The 17,736-nt window shown below is 39.8% G+C and overlaps 1 protein-coding gene and 1 pseudogene across 35 annotated transcripts in view; one reads left to right on the top strand and one right to left on the bottom strand.

The window, feature by feature from the left end:
• The window catches only part of PLEKHA5 (pleckstrin homology domain containing A5), a 261,293-nt gene that overhangs the window by 185,389 nt on the left and 58,168 nt on the right, over positions 1–17,736 (top strand). For 18 of the 35 annotated variants that reach the window (XM_042247468.1, XM_060413339.1, XM_042247470.1 and 15 more), the window contains 3 exons: positions 3,198–3,281; positions 6,017–6,136; positions 6,941–6,994. The exons of 4 other annotated variants lie outside the window; for them this stretch is intronic. In XM_042247468.1, coding sequence (XP_042103402.1) covers positions 3,198–3,281; positions 6,017–6,136; positions 6,941–6,994 — 258 coding nt within the window. The remainder of the gene's footprint in view (positions 1–3,197; positions 3,282–6,016; positions 6,137–6,940; positions 6,995–17,736) is intronic. 13 more of the 35 variants (XM_042247473.1, XM_042247471.1, XM_060413345.1 and 10 more) reach the window with 2 other exon arrangements.
• On the bottom strand, positions 1,774–1,996 carry LOC121819195 (ubiquitin-like protein 5; annotated as a pseudogene).

Genomic DNA, 17,736 nt, shown 5'->3' with positions numbered 1-17,736 from the left:
TTCCCAAGTGGTAAAGAATCTACCTGCCAATGCAAGAGACATAAGAGACAGGGGTTCAGTCCCTGGGTCAGGAAGATCCTCTGGAGAAGGAAATGGCTACCCACTCCAGTGTTCTTGCCTGGAGAATCCCATGGACAGAGGATTCTGGTGGGCTATAGTTCATGAGGTCACAAAGAGTCGGAAACATCTTAGCCAGTAAACAAACAGCAGCTGCAGCCAAGTTGGTTCAAGTCTTGCTTAGTAGATTATTTGAAGTGAAATTGGAGCACCTTGCATCGATCAGCTTTTCACAATTCTGAAGCAGAATCATTTTGATTAGTCACTGTGTTTGCAACCGAGTCCTAATGTCTGTCCTAAAGTGAAAAGGAATTTTTCTTTCCCTTTCTTTGAATTCTAAAGAGCCTCTCGCTTTATGCTATTTTGAAAAGTGCCTTTTCTTGTCCTTGTGATGGGCTGACTCCTTCAGTTACATCATTGCATAAAGCGTTTGCTTGATTTTTCCATCAATAAGCATTAGTTAGGAATTAATAAGTCAATCAGAAAGTTTCTTTTGAAAGAAGCTTTAGTTTGTCTCACCAAAAAAAGGCTCACTTTGAACGTCCCTGTAACAGAATTCAGTGTTTTGACACTTGTACTTCCGAAGGCTAATAAAAATTATTAACAATATTCAAAAGAAATCTGATCAAATGCAAATTATTAGTGCGTGGTTGAACAATGTACTCATGGTCAAAATTGATCATCTGTTTCAGTAGCAAATATGAGATGCAGGTGTGCTGTCGAGCCAGTTTTCCCAGTCAGCTAACATCTGGTCCTCCTGCAAATCTTCTCCAACGTTGCCAAGTTTTCTTTGTAACCATCCTGTCATCTTCCTTGATGTGATCCGTGGTTCTCAAAGTAGGGTTCATGGACCCTTAGGGAGTACCTGGGATTACCCGAGGGTACCCATCAGCCTTTCAGGGAGTCTCTGATAAGCTCAGAACTGTTTTTGTAATAATAAGGTATTGTTGACTGTGTTGTCATTTCCTACAAGTGTGAAAACACTAAAAAGTGGGTTAAAGCCCTAACACCTTAGCCTGAGTCAAGGCAATGGCTCAGATTGTGTGAGTGGTCATTGTAATATTTCACTGTCACAGATTTGCTGTAAAAATAAAGGAGCAATCTCACTCAATCCCTGGCATGAAACTGTAAAAGATAACTGTGTTCAGTCTTGACTATTCATTCCATAGTGTTTGTGTGATGAAATGGGAAATGTACTTAAAGCATGTCTATTGATACCCAAGTACTAATGGTTGTCTCAGAGAAAAACGCTTGCATGCTTATTTGAGTTGAAAGCTACACTAGCTCCTTTTTTTTTTTTTCCTCTCCAGGCTCTAATGTTTTGTTTTGTGTTTATTTATTTCTGGCTTTGCTGACTCTTCACTGCTCCACTCAGGCGCTCTCTACTTGGGACGGGCAGAGGGGACCCCTCTCCACTTGTGGCGCACAGTCTTCTCATTGTGGTGGCTTCTCTTGTTGTGGAGCACAGGCTCCAGGACGCAGGCTTCAGTAGCTGTGGCACGCGGGCTTTAGCTGCCCCGCAGCACGTAGAATCTTCCCAGACCAGGGATCAAACCTGTGTCTCGTACATTGGCAGGCAGATTCTCAACCACTGGACCACCAGGGAAGTCCAGCCTCTAAGTTTTTATTAGCAAGAGTTTTCAAAAACAAACATTCATACTAGTGTGGGGGTTGAAAGAGGGAGAAGAGGAAAGGGCAGGGAAGAGGAACTCTGCCCTACTGGTAATAAAGCTCCCAAGTTCATCCCATCATGGATCTCACAGTCCCCGAGAGACACACAGTCCATAAAAATCATGAACCACTTCTTCAAAATGACCTTGTTCCAGTGGGTGCTAGATTGGGCTATGATCAGGTTCTTGAGATCCCTGCTGGTGTCAGCAGCCCTGTGTTTAAGGCGGACCTTCTTCTCTAGATGGTCATTGCAACCAACCTCAATCATCCTGGCTGGAGCTTGCATCGCCTAGAACCAGCTGATGCCACAGCCTCGTCACTGGAGTGCAGAGCCTGGGCCCTTCTTTAAAAAAAAAAAAAATATATATATATATATATATATATGTGTGTGTGTGTATATATATATATATATATATATAAAACACCCTTGTTACTGGAAAGAACAAATGACAAACTAGAGTTGTTCAGACTTGGTGTTTGACGGACACTTCCAGAGTGGAATGCTAGCCTGCCACTTCAAGGAAGGCAGCCCACGGTATTTGTCACCAATGACACCACTTGAGCTTTCAAGCAAAAATTAGAATTTGGGGAATCTTGTACCTGCCTCTTTGAGCTTGACAGCTTTCTGGTGCTTAAAGATCAGCGATGGTATTAACAGATAGGAGCTGCTCATCTCATATAGTGAAAAACAAGTGCCAGCCGTTGGAACATCTGCGTATTTCCCTGAGCCAGTATTTCCCACCTGACCTGTGTTTGATGTCACAAAACCATGAATGGGTAAAAGGTTCATTTGAAATGTGGACATGTGCAAATATCCAAAAAAAACTATTCAAGTTCTGTTCCCTTTTCCAAATAACTGTATCGAAGGTGGATTTTCTTCATGTACTTCCCCTAAAAGAGATTAACACAACAGATTGAATACAGAAGCAGATAGGAAAATCTAGCCAGACATTAAAGAGATTTGCAAAACTGTAAAAGAATACCACTCTTGTCACAAAAATCTTCTTTTAATGACAGAAAGAGGGCTTCCCAAGTGGTGCTGATGGTACCCAGCCAACCCACCTGCCAGTGCAGGAGACATAAGAGATGTGAGTTTGATCCCTGTGTCGGGAAGATCCCCTGGAGGAGGGCATGGCAACCCACTGCAGTATTCTTGCCTGGAGAAACCCATGGACAGAGGAATCTGACGGGCTACAGTCCATCAGGATCTCATGGAGTCAGACACAACTGAAGTGACTTAGCAACCATGCAAGGCCATATAGGGATCCTAAGACCAATACGTTTAAGAAACGCTGAGCCAAACAACTATATAGAAGTATTCTGTCAATCAGAGTGTGTATTTTAGTCCTGAAGCTTTAGTATCTGTCTTCTTTCATAAGCACTAGTAGCAGTTTTAAATGGCATTTTATAATACAGTTTTCATCACTGACATTGACCACACAATTTATACCGTACCTTTATCTTCCTAGCACATGTACGTGCCTGACAGGAGGTCAATGCCAGCTGGCCTCACTTTACAGTCTGTTAGTCCCCAGAGCCTCCAAGGCAAAACGGTGAGTACGATATCTTTATTTACCCTATCATGTGTTATTTATGTGCTGCACATGATAGCATATATCTGACACAGCTTTTAAGCTTGAGTTTTCAGAGAGATGCCCCTCAGAGAAAAACCATTACCAGTTTTGTGGAAGAGATGCTCAGTGGTAGAGTTTGCAACCATGTAGCCGCAACAGTGTCTGCCTGATTCCTTTTCCCTAAATGTCTGCCTTGGTATAAGATGCTGTTTTCCACATTTACTGAATAACCTGGGAGGGTCTCTTTACTTCGTTGAATGTTAGTTTCCTCTTCCTTAAAACAGACGTTGGAGTGGTTCATTAGGGGAACAAATCCAGTAAGAAATGCTGTGTGTGTAGTCAAACTGCAGGCCTGGTAAGTTTCTCTGGTGAATTTTGATGTAGATTAACTACTTTGGAGCAGAAAAGAAACTGATTTACACATTTATACAGAGAGACTGTCCCAGATCCTAGGTTCAAGCAAGTGCTTACTGTGAACAGTTCATAGTCAGTGTTATTTCCATTCACATTGAGAAGGAGTTATGTTCCCAGAACACTGTTGCTCTTCAAATTAGAAAGAAAAGATAACTTCTCAAAATTTCATTGCATTCTTCTGTCAGGGGAGCTGTGCTTCAATGCTAGTGTTTAGTCTCAGTTTCTGTGAAGATGAGGACCGTATCATTGTCCATCATTTAAAGTCCTTCTGTAACAATCAAATTCATCTTACATGTATTTCCCAAGCATCTTTTCTTTCATCTCTTACATGCTGAGATATAAGGAAGATTTCCTGGTTTTAAAATACTTGTGGTTTATTTATTAAAGGCTATGGGTACTATATTCTTCTCTAAAACTAGGGAATTTCAATTTGGAATTTTTAAATACTGTTGATCTGATGGACATGAATAAGCTCATGCTAAGGATCCTGTTCCGAGCATTCCTCTTCTCCCTTGCTCCCTCTAGTGGCTGTTTAGGATAAAATTTATGTGTCACTGCCTCCTGGAGGAGTCCACTGTGCCTCTTTTTATTTTGCCTTAAATCTAAATATCTGGCAAATTTGTTGGAATCTTTCATCCTTTTGAAAATCTCTTTAACTCCATAAGTAGTAAGCCAGAGTTTTAAGGTTTTTTCTTTTAGTATTTCTGTCCAATACCACTCTGGGTCTTAGACTGTCTAATCCCTTACTCCACCCACCCTCCCCTCTCTCTGACAAGATCTCTAGAGCTTGGGGATATAGTGACATAAGATATGGACTTTCCCACAGCCATGGGATGACAGCATGTAGCTGGCATCCGAGCAAAGGCGGTTCTTTGTTTTCTGTTAAGAAATGTCTGCTCTAAGTTACACGCACACACGTTCTGTAATAGAAGAGGCTGTTGTCTCACCTGCATAGGTACCCACTTTTATCCTGAGGACCCAGTAGTAATGATGGTTTCCTTTTGACATCTTTTTCCACCTGAAGGCAGTAACTTTTAACATAACTTCAAATAACAGTTAAAATTGATTTGTAACAGATACAGGGCACTACACATAAAGTAGACAAGCAACAAGGATTACTGTATAACATAGGGAACTATATTCAGTGTCTTATAATAAGCTATAATGGAAAATAGTCCAAATATATATATATAACTGAATCACCTTGCAGTATACCTGAAACTATCATAATACTGCAAATCAGCTATACATCTTAAAAAATTATTTGTGTCTCTAAAAATTTTTTTATATGGAAGATAAAGAGCAATAGCAAACAGAACAGAACAGAGCGGGTGTGATGCTGTGGTGCTGGCAAAGCAAGTCAGTCTTGGGAACAATTTTTGGCTTGGACGTTTTTAGGGCACATTGCAACCCTTAAGTGAAGAGAGTCTCCCTGTGGGCTCTATGTGGTTTCTAATCATAACAAAGCTCAGAAAAAAACACTGAACACTATTTTATGGCCTATAAGACTGTCAATGACCACACTTTACTGCATTTCTAATGAGGAAAAATACATCAGATCAACCTGTTAAGGAATTTTTCTCTACATTTGAAAGCTGATTCCCCGTCAGGGATCAGAATAACCAGTCAGGAACCGAAAGGTTCTGGGCTGTCCTCCGAGCTTTCTACATGTAGTAAATATATATATATATATATATACACATATTTCCTTTTAAAAAAATTTGGTCTTTTGGTTAATACTAAATATCCTGTGAAAACACTAACAGTGACATTTAAAAATATGGCTGGGAAGCAATTAATAGATCCCAGATGCTAACTGAGCGTAATGATGTGAAGATGTCATCCATGTTTTATATGAATTTTATTTCTTTGCATTTACATTCTAGTCTCTAAAATAGAGTGTTGGGCATGCGGGTATTGTTCTACTGCTGTAAAAAAGCCTTAGGTGCCGTTTTTAAACATCTCATGAAAATATTTTTTTTAATTATAGCTCTCATGTACAAACTTTTTTTTTGGCATTATGCTTTTTTATACTTAATGTATGAATAGTCTCTCATGAGTTCTGAGAAAATGCCTGAAAATACTGTTGTTTTGCTGTACCTTACCAAGTAACACTGTTCCTTCTATTTCTCTAGATATCTATGCATTTATGTAGAACCTATCATCATAGTGCCTAGGCGCTATGTTTGATGTCAGCCGTAAGAGGAAACTTGCCAAGAAATCTTGGTTTAATATCTGTCACTTAAGACCACAATTAATCTGTTTTCCACTGTTTGGACTCTTAAATTGTACTCCTTCAGCCAGAGGAGCTTACACTGCTGCTCATAAAGCTGAGACGGCAGCAGGCGGAGCTGAGTAGTATCCGGGAGCACACTTTAGCACAGCTCATGCAGCTCAAACTCGAGGCCCACAGCCCAAAGGTCAGCCCTGGAGCCGTGTGTCTGTGTCTGCTCTCGTCACTCTCTCTGAGCCGCTCATCGTCAGTCGGTCCGACCTGCGTCACCCTCATGAGCACGAGCCATCCTACCATTGCAGGACCTCCTATTGACCCTTTGAGAACGCCTTTGGTCATACCTTATCAATGTGGGCTGAGTACAGTTCTTCTTAGCCTTCCCTCCATGCGCTCACCCACCAAGTTTTGGCTGTGAGCAAGGAAAGGCAAACAAGACTTCAGAATAGCTTTGTCATCCACCAAACACCGCGACTCCGGTGAACCGGATTGAAGAGTCCCGTCATTTCCCATAAAGTAACCAGTGGAGAATTGATCATCTTTCTAATAATGCTGCCTTTCATTGCCAAAGATCCATTTCCTTGTGTTCTCGATTTTGAAAATGAACACACGGAAACATTTCTCAAAGGGTTTAATAGTCTCTGGTTATAAACATCCCAAGAAGTAGTCCTCTATTGCAGAAAAGAATTAATTTGTAAAGTTTCTAATATGGAGTCTGCTAAAGCCATTTGAAGGATTTTTCTGCTTGCTGTTTCAGCTTATATGCATGTCTACGTAATTTCTTACAGAACTAAGTGTGATTTTTTTTTTTTAATAGTAATGGAATACGTCATCTGTACCATTTACGGGGTGGGGGGGCATGTGTGAAAGTTGTTGTATATTGTGACATAATAGGTGGTGACAGATGACCTGTTTTTCCTGTTTCAAAACTGACTTTTTCATGAATTCCGCACCCTCTTTCTCTGTCGCTTTGTTCTTGATTGACGTCTACTAGAATGAAATCCTTTCACATCACCTTCAAAGGAACACCATATATTTGGATCATCAGGTGGGATTTGAAGAATTTTTCTTTCTTATCGTACCTTACGTTTTAATGTTTTAAGTGTAGTACAGTTTTCCATCTACTCGGATATTTCAGGCAGTTTGGGTTAATAGCCTGACAGTGGCAGGCTGATAAGAAATCCTTTACCGGGGGAATTCAGGAATACCGTAATAACCAGGGTAGAAAGGGCAGTTGTGGAGATGAGGCAGGATACAAATGCCAGGTCTCCGGAAGTTGAGAGCCTGGACTCACTAGATTTCTTTATTCTTACCCCAAGAAAACTTGTACTTACTGGCTTACATCAGCTTGGAGGTGACCTCATTTAAGAAATAGACACCCAGCTGCGAATGCCTTTTTGGAAGGCTAAGAGGAGACCGGTGTGGTGGGCTCTGTATTCCCAAAAGAGAGGATAAGGATGGGTGAAATGCGTGAAGATATTGTGTTATTGTTCACCATTTCGTCCCGGTGTCAGTTTGACCGAGAGTTGCATTCTCTCGGTGGTGGGAGTGAGCGTGGTTGGTTAAGGTGAATGTTGAAAAGTGGAAGTTCATAAACAAGGGCTGACACTCCTAAATGTTGGTGTTTATGAAATTCCCTGTTAATATTTAATTTTAATTTGACGAGAATTTTCAAAATGTTCTTAAATAAAAATTTCTAGTGAATTTTTTTTCCATACAAGTCAACCTAAAACTTGCTTTAGCTTGTTTTCGAAATGTTTAAACTTGAATATTTCATCAAGTGAAAGAAGTTACTGTGGAAAGTGTTATAAGAAATTATTTACATATTTATATTTGCCCTGTCCTGTTTGAAACAAAATAATAATGCAGTGCTTTAACTTAGTTCTATTTAAAGAGGGATTTTGCATTAGGATAACCCTTGGAAAGACCTTCAGTCATATTTCTTTTAATTTTTGAAAGAAATACACTTCTGTTAATATATAACTTATTTTCCCACAAAATATTTTCGTCTTAGTTTTGCCCATCAGAATGGTTTAAAAATCAGCATTTCATGAATCCAAATTTCTATCTTCACTCCAGAAACTGGTGTTATTAAATTTAACCACAGTGTATATTATATATGCTATCAGTAATAAAGACATGTTTGCCAACATGTTTGCCAAATAGTAAGATAAATCTTCCCTTAAAATTCCACACTGCCAGAAAGCTTCTAACATACATGGGAAATAACTGTCTTAGAAGCTCCTTTGTATATAAATCTAATGATAGTTCTGAAAAACAGTGGGATTCACAAAATTGAGGGTTAAAAACAGTGATACAAATGTGAATCTGAAGTTATCTAGAATCTCTGGAAATAAACCTAATGATTTATTAATTTACTATGTACCTCATCAAATCAAATCTGCTATTGCAGACCCACAGAACTTAAGCAACTTTTGGGAAAGGGCAGGTAAATATATGGAAATACACACTTTTGCACAAATGCCTCTCCTCATCCTCTTTCCCAGGTCAAGCTGCTTCTTCCCTTGGCTTCAGTGGCCTAGATCTGGCTGAGGCTCTGTTGCTGTCCTTTGCTCTCTTGGCATGCCCTGCCAAGCCTTTCTTAATGTGCCATGCTGACAGTCCTACAGGTGGCTTCTAAAATCTCAGCTTTTTAGACACAAGCCCCTGGTAGTCCGGTGGTTAAGACTTCACCTTCCAGTGCAGGGGGTATGGGTTCAATCCCTCGTCAGCAAGCTAAGATCCCACAGGCCTCTTGGCCAAAAAAAAAGGGTAAACAACAGAAGCAATATTATAACTAATTCAGTGAAGACTTTAAAATGGTCCACATCAAAAAATGCAAAGAAGATGGAAAAGGCCAGGAAGTGGACATGACCCTGCCCACACAGTGGTTTTGGCAGATGGAAATGATTGTAAACTTCTAGCCTCCAGAAATGTAAAAGAATAGTGTATGTTGTTTTTTAATGAATTAATTAATTAAAATTAAACTTTCAACTTTGTATCCCATCCTCTCTGTACTCTCAGCATGTCAGCAGAGCTTTTACAGTGATTCACCTTTTTCTTAAGATTAGATCCTGAAATAGCTGTCTGATTCCGCTTTAAAAATTTATGTGATAGTGAAAAGAATTGCAGAGTTTGATTGTTGATGACTTGCAATGACTATTTCTGAGGGCAAAAACTGGGCCATTTTTTTGGTAATAGAAAGTATATATAAAAACATGGTGAGGGCTTTGCCCAGAAACTCAGATGTGCCCAAGTGTGTATATTGTTAAGGGTTCCTAAAGAAAAATCTCTCTCTAAATAAATCTGAAAAATTTGTGGTTTCAAGTAATTGGATATGATATAAATGAAATATTTATTTTTGAACGGTCCTATATTTTATTTATATCAGTAGTAAGATTATTAAGTTATGTAGAAAGGTTATTAAGTTACATAGAAAGAATTCTTGGTAATTTTAATTTTAATGAAATTTTTCAGCTCAAACATTTCCAGCTTTTAATCTTATTACTGCCAGTAGCCAATTTTAGATGACCAGGTAAATTTTTATAGGCTTTATTGGTTACCTGGGTTTATAAACTAATTCACCAGTTTTATATGATTGTAAATTTGAAAGATTTTAAAACCTTAGCGTCAGAGGCTCTGGTCACATTTTACAGACTATATATCATACCAAGAGAATATGTACTAATTGATACTCTTTCAACACTTGTTCTGCTTGCTCAAATAAATCATCAGAATAACCTAAGGCCAATTTTTAATTGATTTAAATTCTCTTAATCCCTATCATTATTCATGAAAAACAGAACCAAAGTGTAGTCTCTAAAGTGCTTCTAGGTAAATTCATTCCTAATATTATAACAAATAAAAATACCTTACCTGAAATTCTAAAAATTTACATATTAAATTGTCAACCCCAAACTGTTAACTCCTGGTGCCTTATCACCATTATGAAGACAAGTCATTTACTGGAGTGTTTTTTAAAATAACAAAAACTGTATTAATTATATGGTAGAATTTTCTTCTGCTTTCTGTTTTACTTTGAAGTACACTATCACAGTTTGCTTATGTTTTTATCGCCCAGTTAGTAGACTATTCAAAGTCTATATTTATTAAGATGAGCCTAGGTTTGTCATTTTTATGAATTTTTAGATATCAAAGCCCTAATGTATAATCTGTGAACAGACAATAATCCCAACTAGATACTTTATGTACCTCATCCAGGTTCTATTTAGAAAATGAATAAATACATAATGTATCAGTAACTCATTTTCTTCTCATTTAACTTAGTTATCACTGAACATTAGAGAAACTTTTGGTTACAATTTAAGTGAAACTTGACAGTTTCATCCTAAAATACATCTATAGAATGGATTTGACATTGGCTTTTCCACTGTTTATTTCTCTACCTACCAGAATATGCAGGGGGGTGGGGGGCGAGGAAAGCCATAAGTACCTCTTGCAATGACCTCTACTTGCCAGGAAGTTGGAAGTAAATTCGAGACTATCAGCAACTGTAATGATATCTCCTCTTGAAGAGTTCTTTGACAGTGAGGGAAAAGAGACTTTCTTGATATATTTTCCTTTTTTCTCAGAACGGGACAAATTGAGCTTGCATTTTAGAACTATGCCTTTGAACCTTTATTTGATGATTAGGAGTTCCTGATGTTTTCACAGAGCCAGATGTACACCATCTCTCTGAAGCCAGAGTAACAGGTTTCCACTGAAGCTTACTGTATGTAGTCAACCTTCTGCTTGTCAGCTGGAGTGTGTGTCTGCTTCACCAGGCCTTACAAGGGTGTAGGGACTTCATTTTCTTCATCTTGTCCCTTACAAGGATTCCTTCCCTTGTCTAGTTCTTGCCTCCTGTCTCATGGACAAGGACTGGTTGGATTGAGCCAAGGAGTGAAGCTGGGGTTGTAGAAACTAGAGTAGGAGCTGGGGAGAGGGAACTGGGCAAGACCTCTGTGGATGGACAGGTGGAGCAAGAGCTGGTGCTTGTTGCTCAGTCATGATGGGAGTAATGAAGACTGGGGAAGTTAGGACGTGTTGCCATCCCTTCCTCTGTCTTCTTCCCCTTTGCTTCTTTCTTCCTCACTTGCTGTTTCCTTCTTTTTCTTTTGGTGATTGAAGAGCAGTTATGAGGGAGTTTCTGCCAGTTTTCCATGTAAGCCATGGTAACAGAAAATGAAACGCTTAAGAACTGAGATGAAGAGATAACATAGGTAGGAGTGGACCAGAAGGATCTAGAGGGTTGGAGCAGCGCTTCGCAGACCTTTTGCAAGCATGCTGCCCGCTGGTGGGTGACCCTGAGCCTATACCAGCCCTCTTTCCCCACCTCCTCCCCCCAGCACTCCCGTGGCCAGCCTCCCCGTTTTAGAAAACCTGAGAGAATAAATGGAGCTTGACTCCTACAGAGGCACGCTTTGCTTGTGTCGGTATTGTAGCAGATGATTTTCCATTTTTTAAAGGTGAAATGGTAACATCGAATGTGCTTTCACAAATGACCTTTAAAATTATGACATTCTGCCCTTACCCCTCTCCCTTCAAGAGTCATTATAGTTAATTGCATCAGAAATACCTTCATGAAAACTGGAAAGGAAGGGACAGCCACACCTGTGTTGAAGATTGCCTATTCCTAGTGTACTCAAAAGTTCTTCATGAAAAGAAATATGACTCTGCTAGTCATTTTCTAACATTCATTTGCCCTTACCCAGCTGGAGCTGTCTCCTCCCCACCAGGAACAGAACTAAATCATTTCTGAATTTAGCATCAAATAGTATATTCTTTAACACCAGATGGCTAAACCTTATCCTCAGATTTTCATGGAAAAGCTGGAAATGTCTCATGAAAAACCAGTTCGCCAAAGTACAGAAAAAGAAAAATATAAGTCATGAATACCTGTGGTGTTCTTGTTGCATGAAAATGTTTAAGGTTTGCAAGGCAAAAGCTCAGTCTTTCTTTTTTAAAAAATTTATTTGTTTTTGGCTGTGCTGGGGACTTCAGTAGCTGTGGCTCCTGGGCTTTAGAACAGTCTCAGTTGCTGTGGTGCACAGGCTTAGTTGCTTTGTGGCATGTGGGATCTTCCCGGATGGACCAGGGATCGAACCCCGTGTCTCCTGCATTGGCAGGCAGATTCTTTACCACTGAGCCAGCAGGGAATCCCTCAATCCTTCTTTTATCGGGAATTTTTTTTTTTTTTTTTTTTTTTTTTTGCTTTTTAAGTATGATCAAATGCTTATGAGGAAGTAAGAGTCTTTTACTATACTAACTGTCGCGGTCTGGATGTGGGTTGGAAAAGCATTTCCAGACACGAGACAGAATGAGAGGGAAATAAAGTTTATTAGAATGGGAGATGCTGTTAGGACAGCGGGCCAACTCAAGGGAAAACTGACATTGAACAGGGGTCTTTATACCTAGGGTACAAAGAGTGGGCTAGGGGTCTTGTGGGTCATTTACTGATTGGATGGGACACATATACTGGATGGAGGGAAGAGTAAAGCAAATACCTTCTCCCAGGTAGGAAGGGAGACAGGTTATACTGCTCAGGAGGACTTGAAATCCATTAATAGATACAACACGGGGGAGGGAAGGATGATAAGGGTCTGGTTTTTCCATTCCTGCATTCCAAGACCCTCCTTTGTTTTATCTGCTCTTTCGTCCTTGGGTCACCACACTAACCTCTAAAACATGTGGAAGAGTACATTGAAGTTTCTAAAATGCAAAAGTTTGGTAGTAGCATTCGGATTATATAATGTAGCTCTTTCATAAATACTGATATTTTGTGGTGCGTGCACCAAACCTCCTAGTGACTTTTGGAAGAAGTCCGACACCCTATTATTAGTTGCTGTGGACATCCCTCATCTGCATGCTTTCTATGTCCTTTCAAGAAACCACAAAAACAGGAACTCTGACCACGTCTAAACACATTTATGCCGAGGGAAATGCAAAAACTGGGTGTATGTAATTGGTACTGAAACCATTCAAGGTAAAAAATCTCAGAGTACTTTCTTGCATTTTGTTCTTTGTGTTCATGAAAAACAGCTTCCCTAAAAGGGAAGAAATGCTAACAAGATGACTGAAAAGATTCTTGATGGCTTTCATTGTTGGCCATTCAGCACCTTTATTCCATTGAGCTATTAAGTAAGTTCTGATTTTCTCTAATATTTGAAGGGATCCTAGAGCTTCTATTTTTAGGGGTGATTGAAAGCTCCAGGGGGTAATGTTTCTAGGGGATATAGAAAAGGCATTTGGAAAAAGCAAGCTAAGGAAACTGGAAAATTGAAAATACCTTATTTAGCACATATGGACGCAAATTAATTACGTGGTATAGAATATCAGTATTTTCTTGTGCCTTGCTGTTCAGAGCAGTCCTCTCTCTCACATACCCCATTTCTCTTTTTTTTCTCTTCCTATCTCTCCCTTCCTCTGCATATTTGATCATAGTAGTGGTAGGGAGAGGGAGATGTCACCGAGGAATATCTTAACCAGGATATGACATCATAATCAGTTCAGTCTTTCAGTCATGTCTGACTCTTCGCAACCCCATGGACTGCAACACGCCAGGCCTCCCTGTCCATCATCAACTCCCAGAGTTTACTCAAATTCATATCCATTGAGTCGGTGATGCCATCCAACCATCTCATCCTCTGTCATTCCCTTCTCCCACCTTCAGTCTTTCCCAACCTCAGGGTCTTTTCAAATGAGTCAGTTCTTTGCATCAGGTAGCCAAAGTATTGGAGTTTCAGCTTCAGCATCAGTCTTTCCAATGAATATTCAGGACTGATTTCCTTTAGGATGGACTCTTAATGGCAGAATATAAATAAATGGACAGTATGTAGATTAGAATTTAGAATGTGGAAGTGTATGTGTGTCAAAACGCTGACCTCTCAGCCTATCTGATGCTTCCCCATTATTATCACGGTTCTCCTGTTTCTTACAGTGATGGATCTGTCCCTATTTGCTGTTTTTACCCATCTCAACCCTAATTTTATGGAAGTGCCCAGTGTCTTGGTGTCCTCTCAAAGGAACATTCATCTACTCAATGTTTTACTAGGTGTCTGTTACTTTTCATCTCTAGCCCCTGGATTTCTCCTAGAAAGCAGAGCCTGTGATGTTGGCTTCCTTGATGTGGGCTTGTTTGCAGGAAGTTTTACTTTTGAGAAGTAATCCCAAGGTACAGGAGTAAAGAGAGTGAGTCAGGAAGGTGCAAATAGCTTATCAACTGCCAGAAGCAACTTGGGCTTCTTCTGATACTTGGTGACAAACAGATAGAAATCCTGTGGCCTTACCAGCTGACCTAGAGAAGAGGGCAGCGTTTGTATTCACTCCCATCCTTCACTGACCAAAGTTGCCCCTTGAGACCAGTTCTTGAGTACACCGAGGTTATGCATACATGAGCGCCCGGAGGTTCTCGTAACACACAGCGAGGGCTGAAACAAGAGCCATGGAAAGGGGGCACCTCCCTGCAGTCACCATTGTGTAGTTCTAGTTGATCAAAGAAATCTCCGTTTGGAAGCTCTGCCTTCGGTACATCTCCTGTGTGTCCAAAATTAAGGCTGTCATCTTGATCCCTCAATTCTCTGACCAAGAAAAAAGACTGAGAGCAGAAATGGTTCAAAACACTGGTCCCCTTTAACCCCGTTGATGTCACAACGTTTGTCAAACATATCATCCTCAGGGAAGAGCTTGATGGACTTGAGAAGGATCAGGACCTTAGCTTTCGCTCTTTGCTTAGACATAGAACTTGAAGTGATTCAGGTCCCCAAGAGAAGAGAGGAAAGTCTTCGCCAGCTATGGCTGGAGCAGCCTCGCCTAACCTGGTGGGTGAAAAGGAAGGCAATTAGTAGGCTACCTGAAAGGACCCCTGGAGTTGTATTCTACCAGCTCATATTAAAGCTAAAGATACCTTGAAACTGGAATTAAAAGTGCTTTAAAAACACTTGACTGAAAATGGTTCTGTATGGTTCTGCTGTACTATCCAAATAGATTGTGCTTTAACTGATACATAGTATCTGCATGGTATTGAGTACGGATCATAAATGCCACCAAAACATGTTACACCTACTGAGCTCCTCAGTACCATTTAGTCGCCAAATCCCGGCTGTACTTAAACCTGCCACGTTGTCTTTCAGCTAACTCAGGAAACTTCAAGCTCCTGGTTCCCCACAGAATTAAATCTCTTTTTGGTGTGTCACTCGGGCCCTCATTTCATCACAAACACCTCCTCCCCCATAAACCCTTTTCTCCAGTGACTCATCGTTTCTCAGATGCGGCGGAAGCACCCCGTTCTCTTTACCATGCACCTGTCCAGCATCTGTCCATCCTAATAGCTTGTATCACTCCACAGGTGTCGAAGTTCTGACACATTCCATGTCCCACCTGCCTCTCATACCCTCCTCGGCAATGTGTGGCCAGTTACTCTTATCCCCATTCAATCAGGTTGAAATGACTTGTCCAAAATCACAAAGCTAGGATGAATACCTTGTATTAATGAATTTTCTTTCTTTCTTTTTTAAAATCTGTTTTACTTACTTCAAAATCAGTAGAGTTGTTCTTGTACCTAAAATAGTTCTGTTTCAGGTTGCTGATCTTTGTTACCTGACAAGTATCAGCTCCTGGTTATATAACTGGTTATTTTCCCATCTACCAAGGTAAATTCAGCTTTCACAGTATCTTAATTAAGTTAAGTCGCTCAGTCGTGTCCGACTCTTTGCAACCCTGTGGACTGTACTACAGCCCACCAGGCTCCTCCATCCGTGGGATTCTCGGGCAGGAATACTGGAGTGGGTTGCCATTTCCTTCTCCAGGGGATCTTCTGAACCCAGGTCTCCCGTATTAGAGGCAAACGCTTTAACCTCTGAGCCACCAGGGAAGCCTTCCCTGGTGGCTCAGATGGTAAAGTATCTGCCTGCAATTCAGGAGACCTGGGTTCGATCCCTGGGTTGGGAAGATCTCCTGGAGAAGGAAACGGCAATCCACTCCAGCACTGTTGCCTGGAGAATCCCACGGACAGAGGAGCCTGGTGGGCTACAGTCCCAAGAGTCAGACACGACTGAGCGACTTCACAGTATCTTAATGATGTGTAATTAGTTTTATAAAGATAAAAGATTTAATTTTAAAGATTTTCTCCAAATAAATTGCTATTAGTAAACTTTAGTTTAATAAAACTGTAGTATTTCAATATGTATCTCTATATGTTTTGGAGAAGAAAATGGCAATTCACTCCACTCTTCTTGCCTGGAAAATACCATGGACTGAGGAGCCTGGCAGGCTGCAGGCCATGGGGTCACAAGAATCAGACACAACTTCTCAAGGACTGCCACCACCACCACCAAGACAGGAAAATGAAAACAGTAGTTCCCCACTCCTCCTAAAATGCATAATACAGTTCCACGATTTATTTACAAAAGCTAATATTTTATAACCCAATTATTGTGGCTCTTTTTTTCTTCTATCTTTTTTTTTTTTTTCCAGTAAGTTCATTCAGCAGAGATTTATGGAGCTCAGTGTCAGGCAGGATGTTAGAGCTTATAAGGTAGAATTGTAAATGGTTTTCAAAGCTCAGGAAGGAAATAAACTTGAACATAAATGCCAAAATCTTTTCTGGGATCAACCTAAGGATGTGATTATGTAGTTAAAACATAAGCTGATAAATCTTTGAATTAATGGTAGGAATTCTGTTAGTACCAACTTTAACTCAATAGGAATGCGATTGCTGTTAATAAAGCCCAGATCCTGTATCTAGAGGATATTTTAATTTTGATTTAAAGCTCAAATATATTTTAGAATAGATTTACCCATTGGCCAAAATAAATACTTTTTTTTCTCCCTAACAGAAATGATGTAAGATTTTGACTTTGGGAATGTTTTGTTCCTTCAAAATAGTATCGTTTTTGGGACTTCCCTGGTGGTCCAGTAGCTAAGACTCCAGGCTCCCAATTCAGGGCGTCCGGGTTCAATCCCAGGTCAGGGAACTAGATCCCACATGCCGCCCCTGAAGATCCCACATGCTGCAACTAAGACCCAGTGTACCAAGTTAGGGGGAAAAAAAAAATCATTTTGTGGTATCATTTTGCAAAATGCTTTCAAGGAAGAGAAATATATGACCATTTCAAACATCTTTTCCACCATAAAACATTTTTACAAAATGTATTTTGAGTTCTCTTCATATTTCTAGTTTCCTGTGGATACCAGGAATAAAGATGGTGTCATCAGATAATAGTACATTGCTTAAAGGACCAGTATTTTTTTTTAAGTTATTAATCAGGAAAAACAAGCTCGTTCATGTTGGTATATGGCAGAAATCAGCACAATATTGTAAAACAATTATCCGCCAATTAAAAAGCTTAAAAAAATATTATCCAAGGGAAGAAAAGGAAAACAGATTTAAGCCACTGAAGCAAAAATCAGATCTATAAAATGTATCCTGTAGCCAAAAGGATTTTTTAAAAAAATTCTTAAAAGGCCCATAGATGAAAAAGGATGACACTGTAATTTGTAAATGGTTTGGAAAAGTACAAATTTAGAAAATTCCAAACAATTTACGTTTATAATTTATGTAAATTGTAGATTGTTTAGAAAGACATTAGCCTAGACCTTAAAAGTTTCCTTGAAATATACCCCAGATATGTATCTCAAAATGGTGACTTAAAAAATTCAGCAGTTTAACTAAGGTTGTGAATATAGAGATTGCCCCCCTTTTATTCTGCTGGATTAGGGGTATTTTCATAATATGCCTCAATAAGTGGATCTTATTCCTGAAGCCAGTACTTAGGGTCAGTTTAAAAATGC

This window comes from Ovis aries, chromosome 3, assembly GCF_016772045.2.
Source record: "Ovis aries strain OAR_USU_Benz2616 breed Rambouillet chromosome 3, ARS-UI_Ramb_v3.0, whole genome shotgun sequence".
In the NCBI taxonomy this organism is placed as follows: Eukaryota; Metazoa; Chordata; class Mammalia; order Artiodactyla; family Bovidae; genus Ovis; species Ovis aries.
This window is presented reverse-complemented; position numbering and strand designations above follow the sequence as displayed.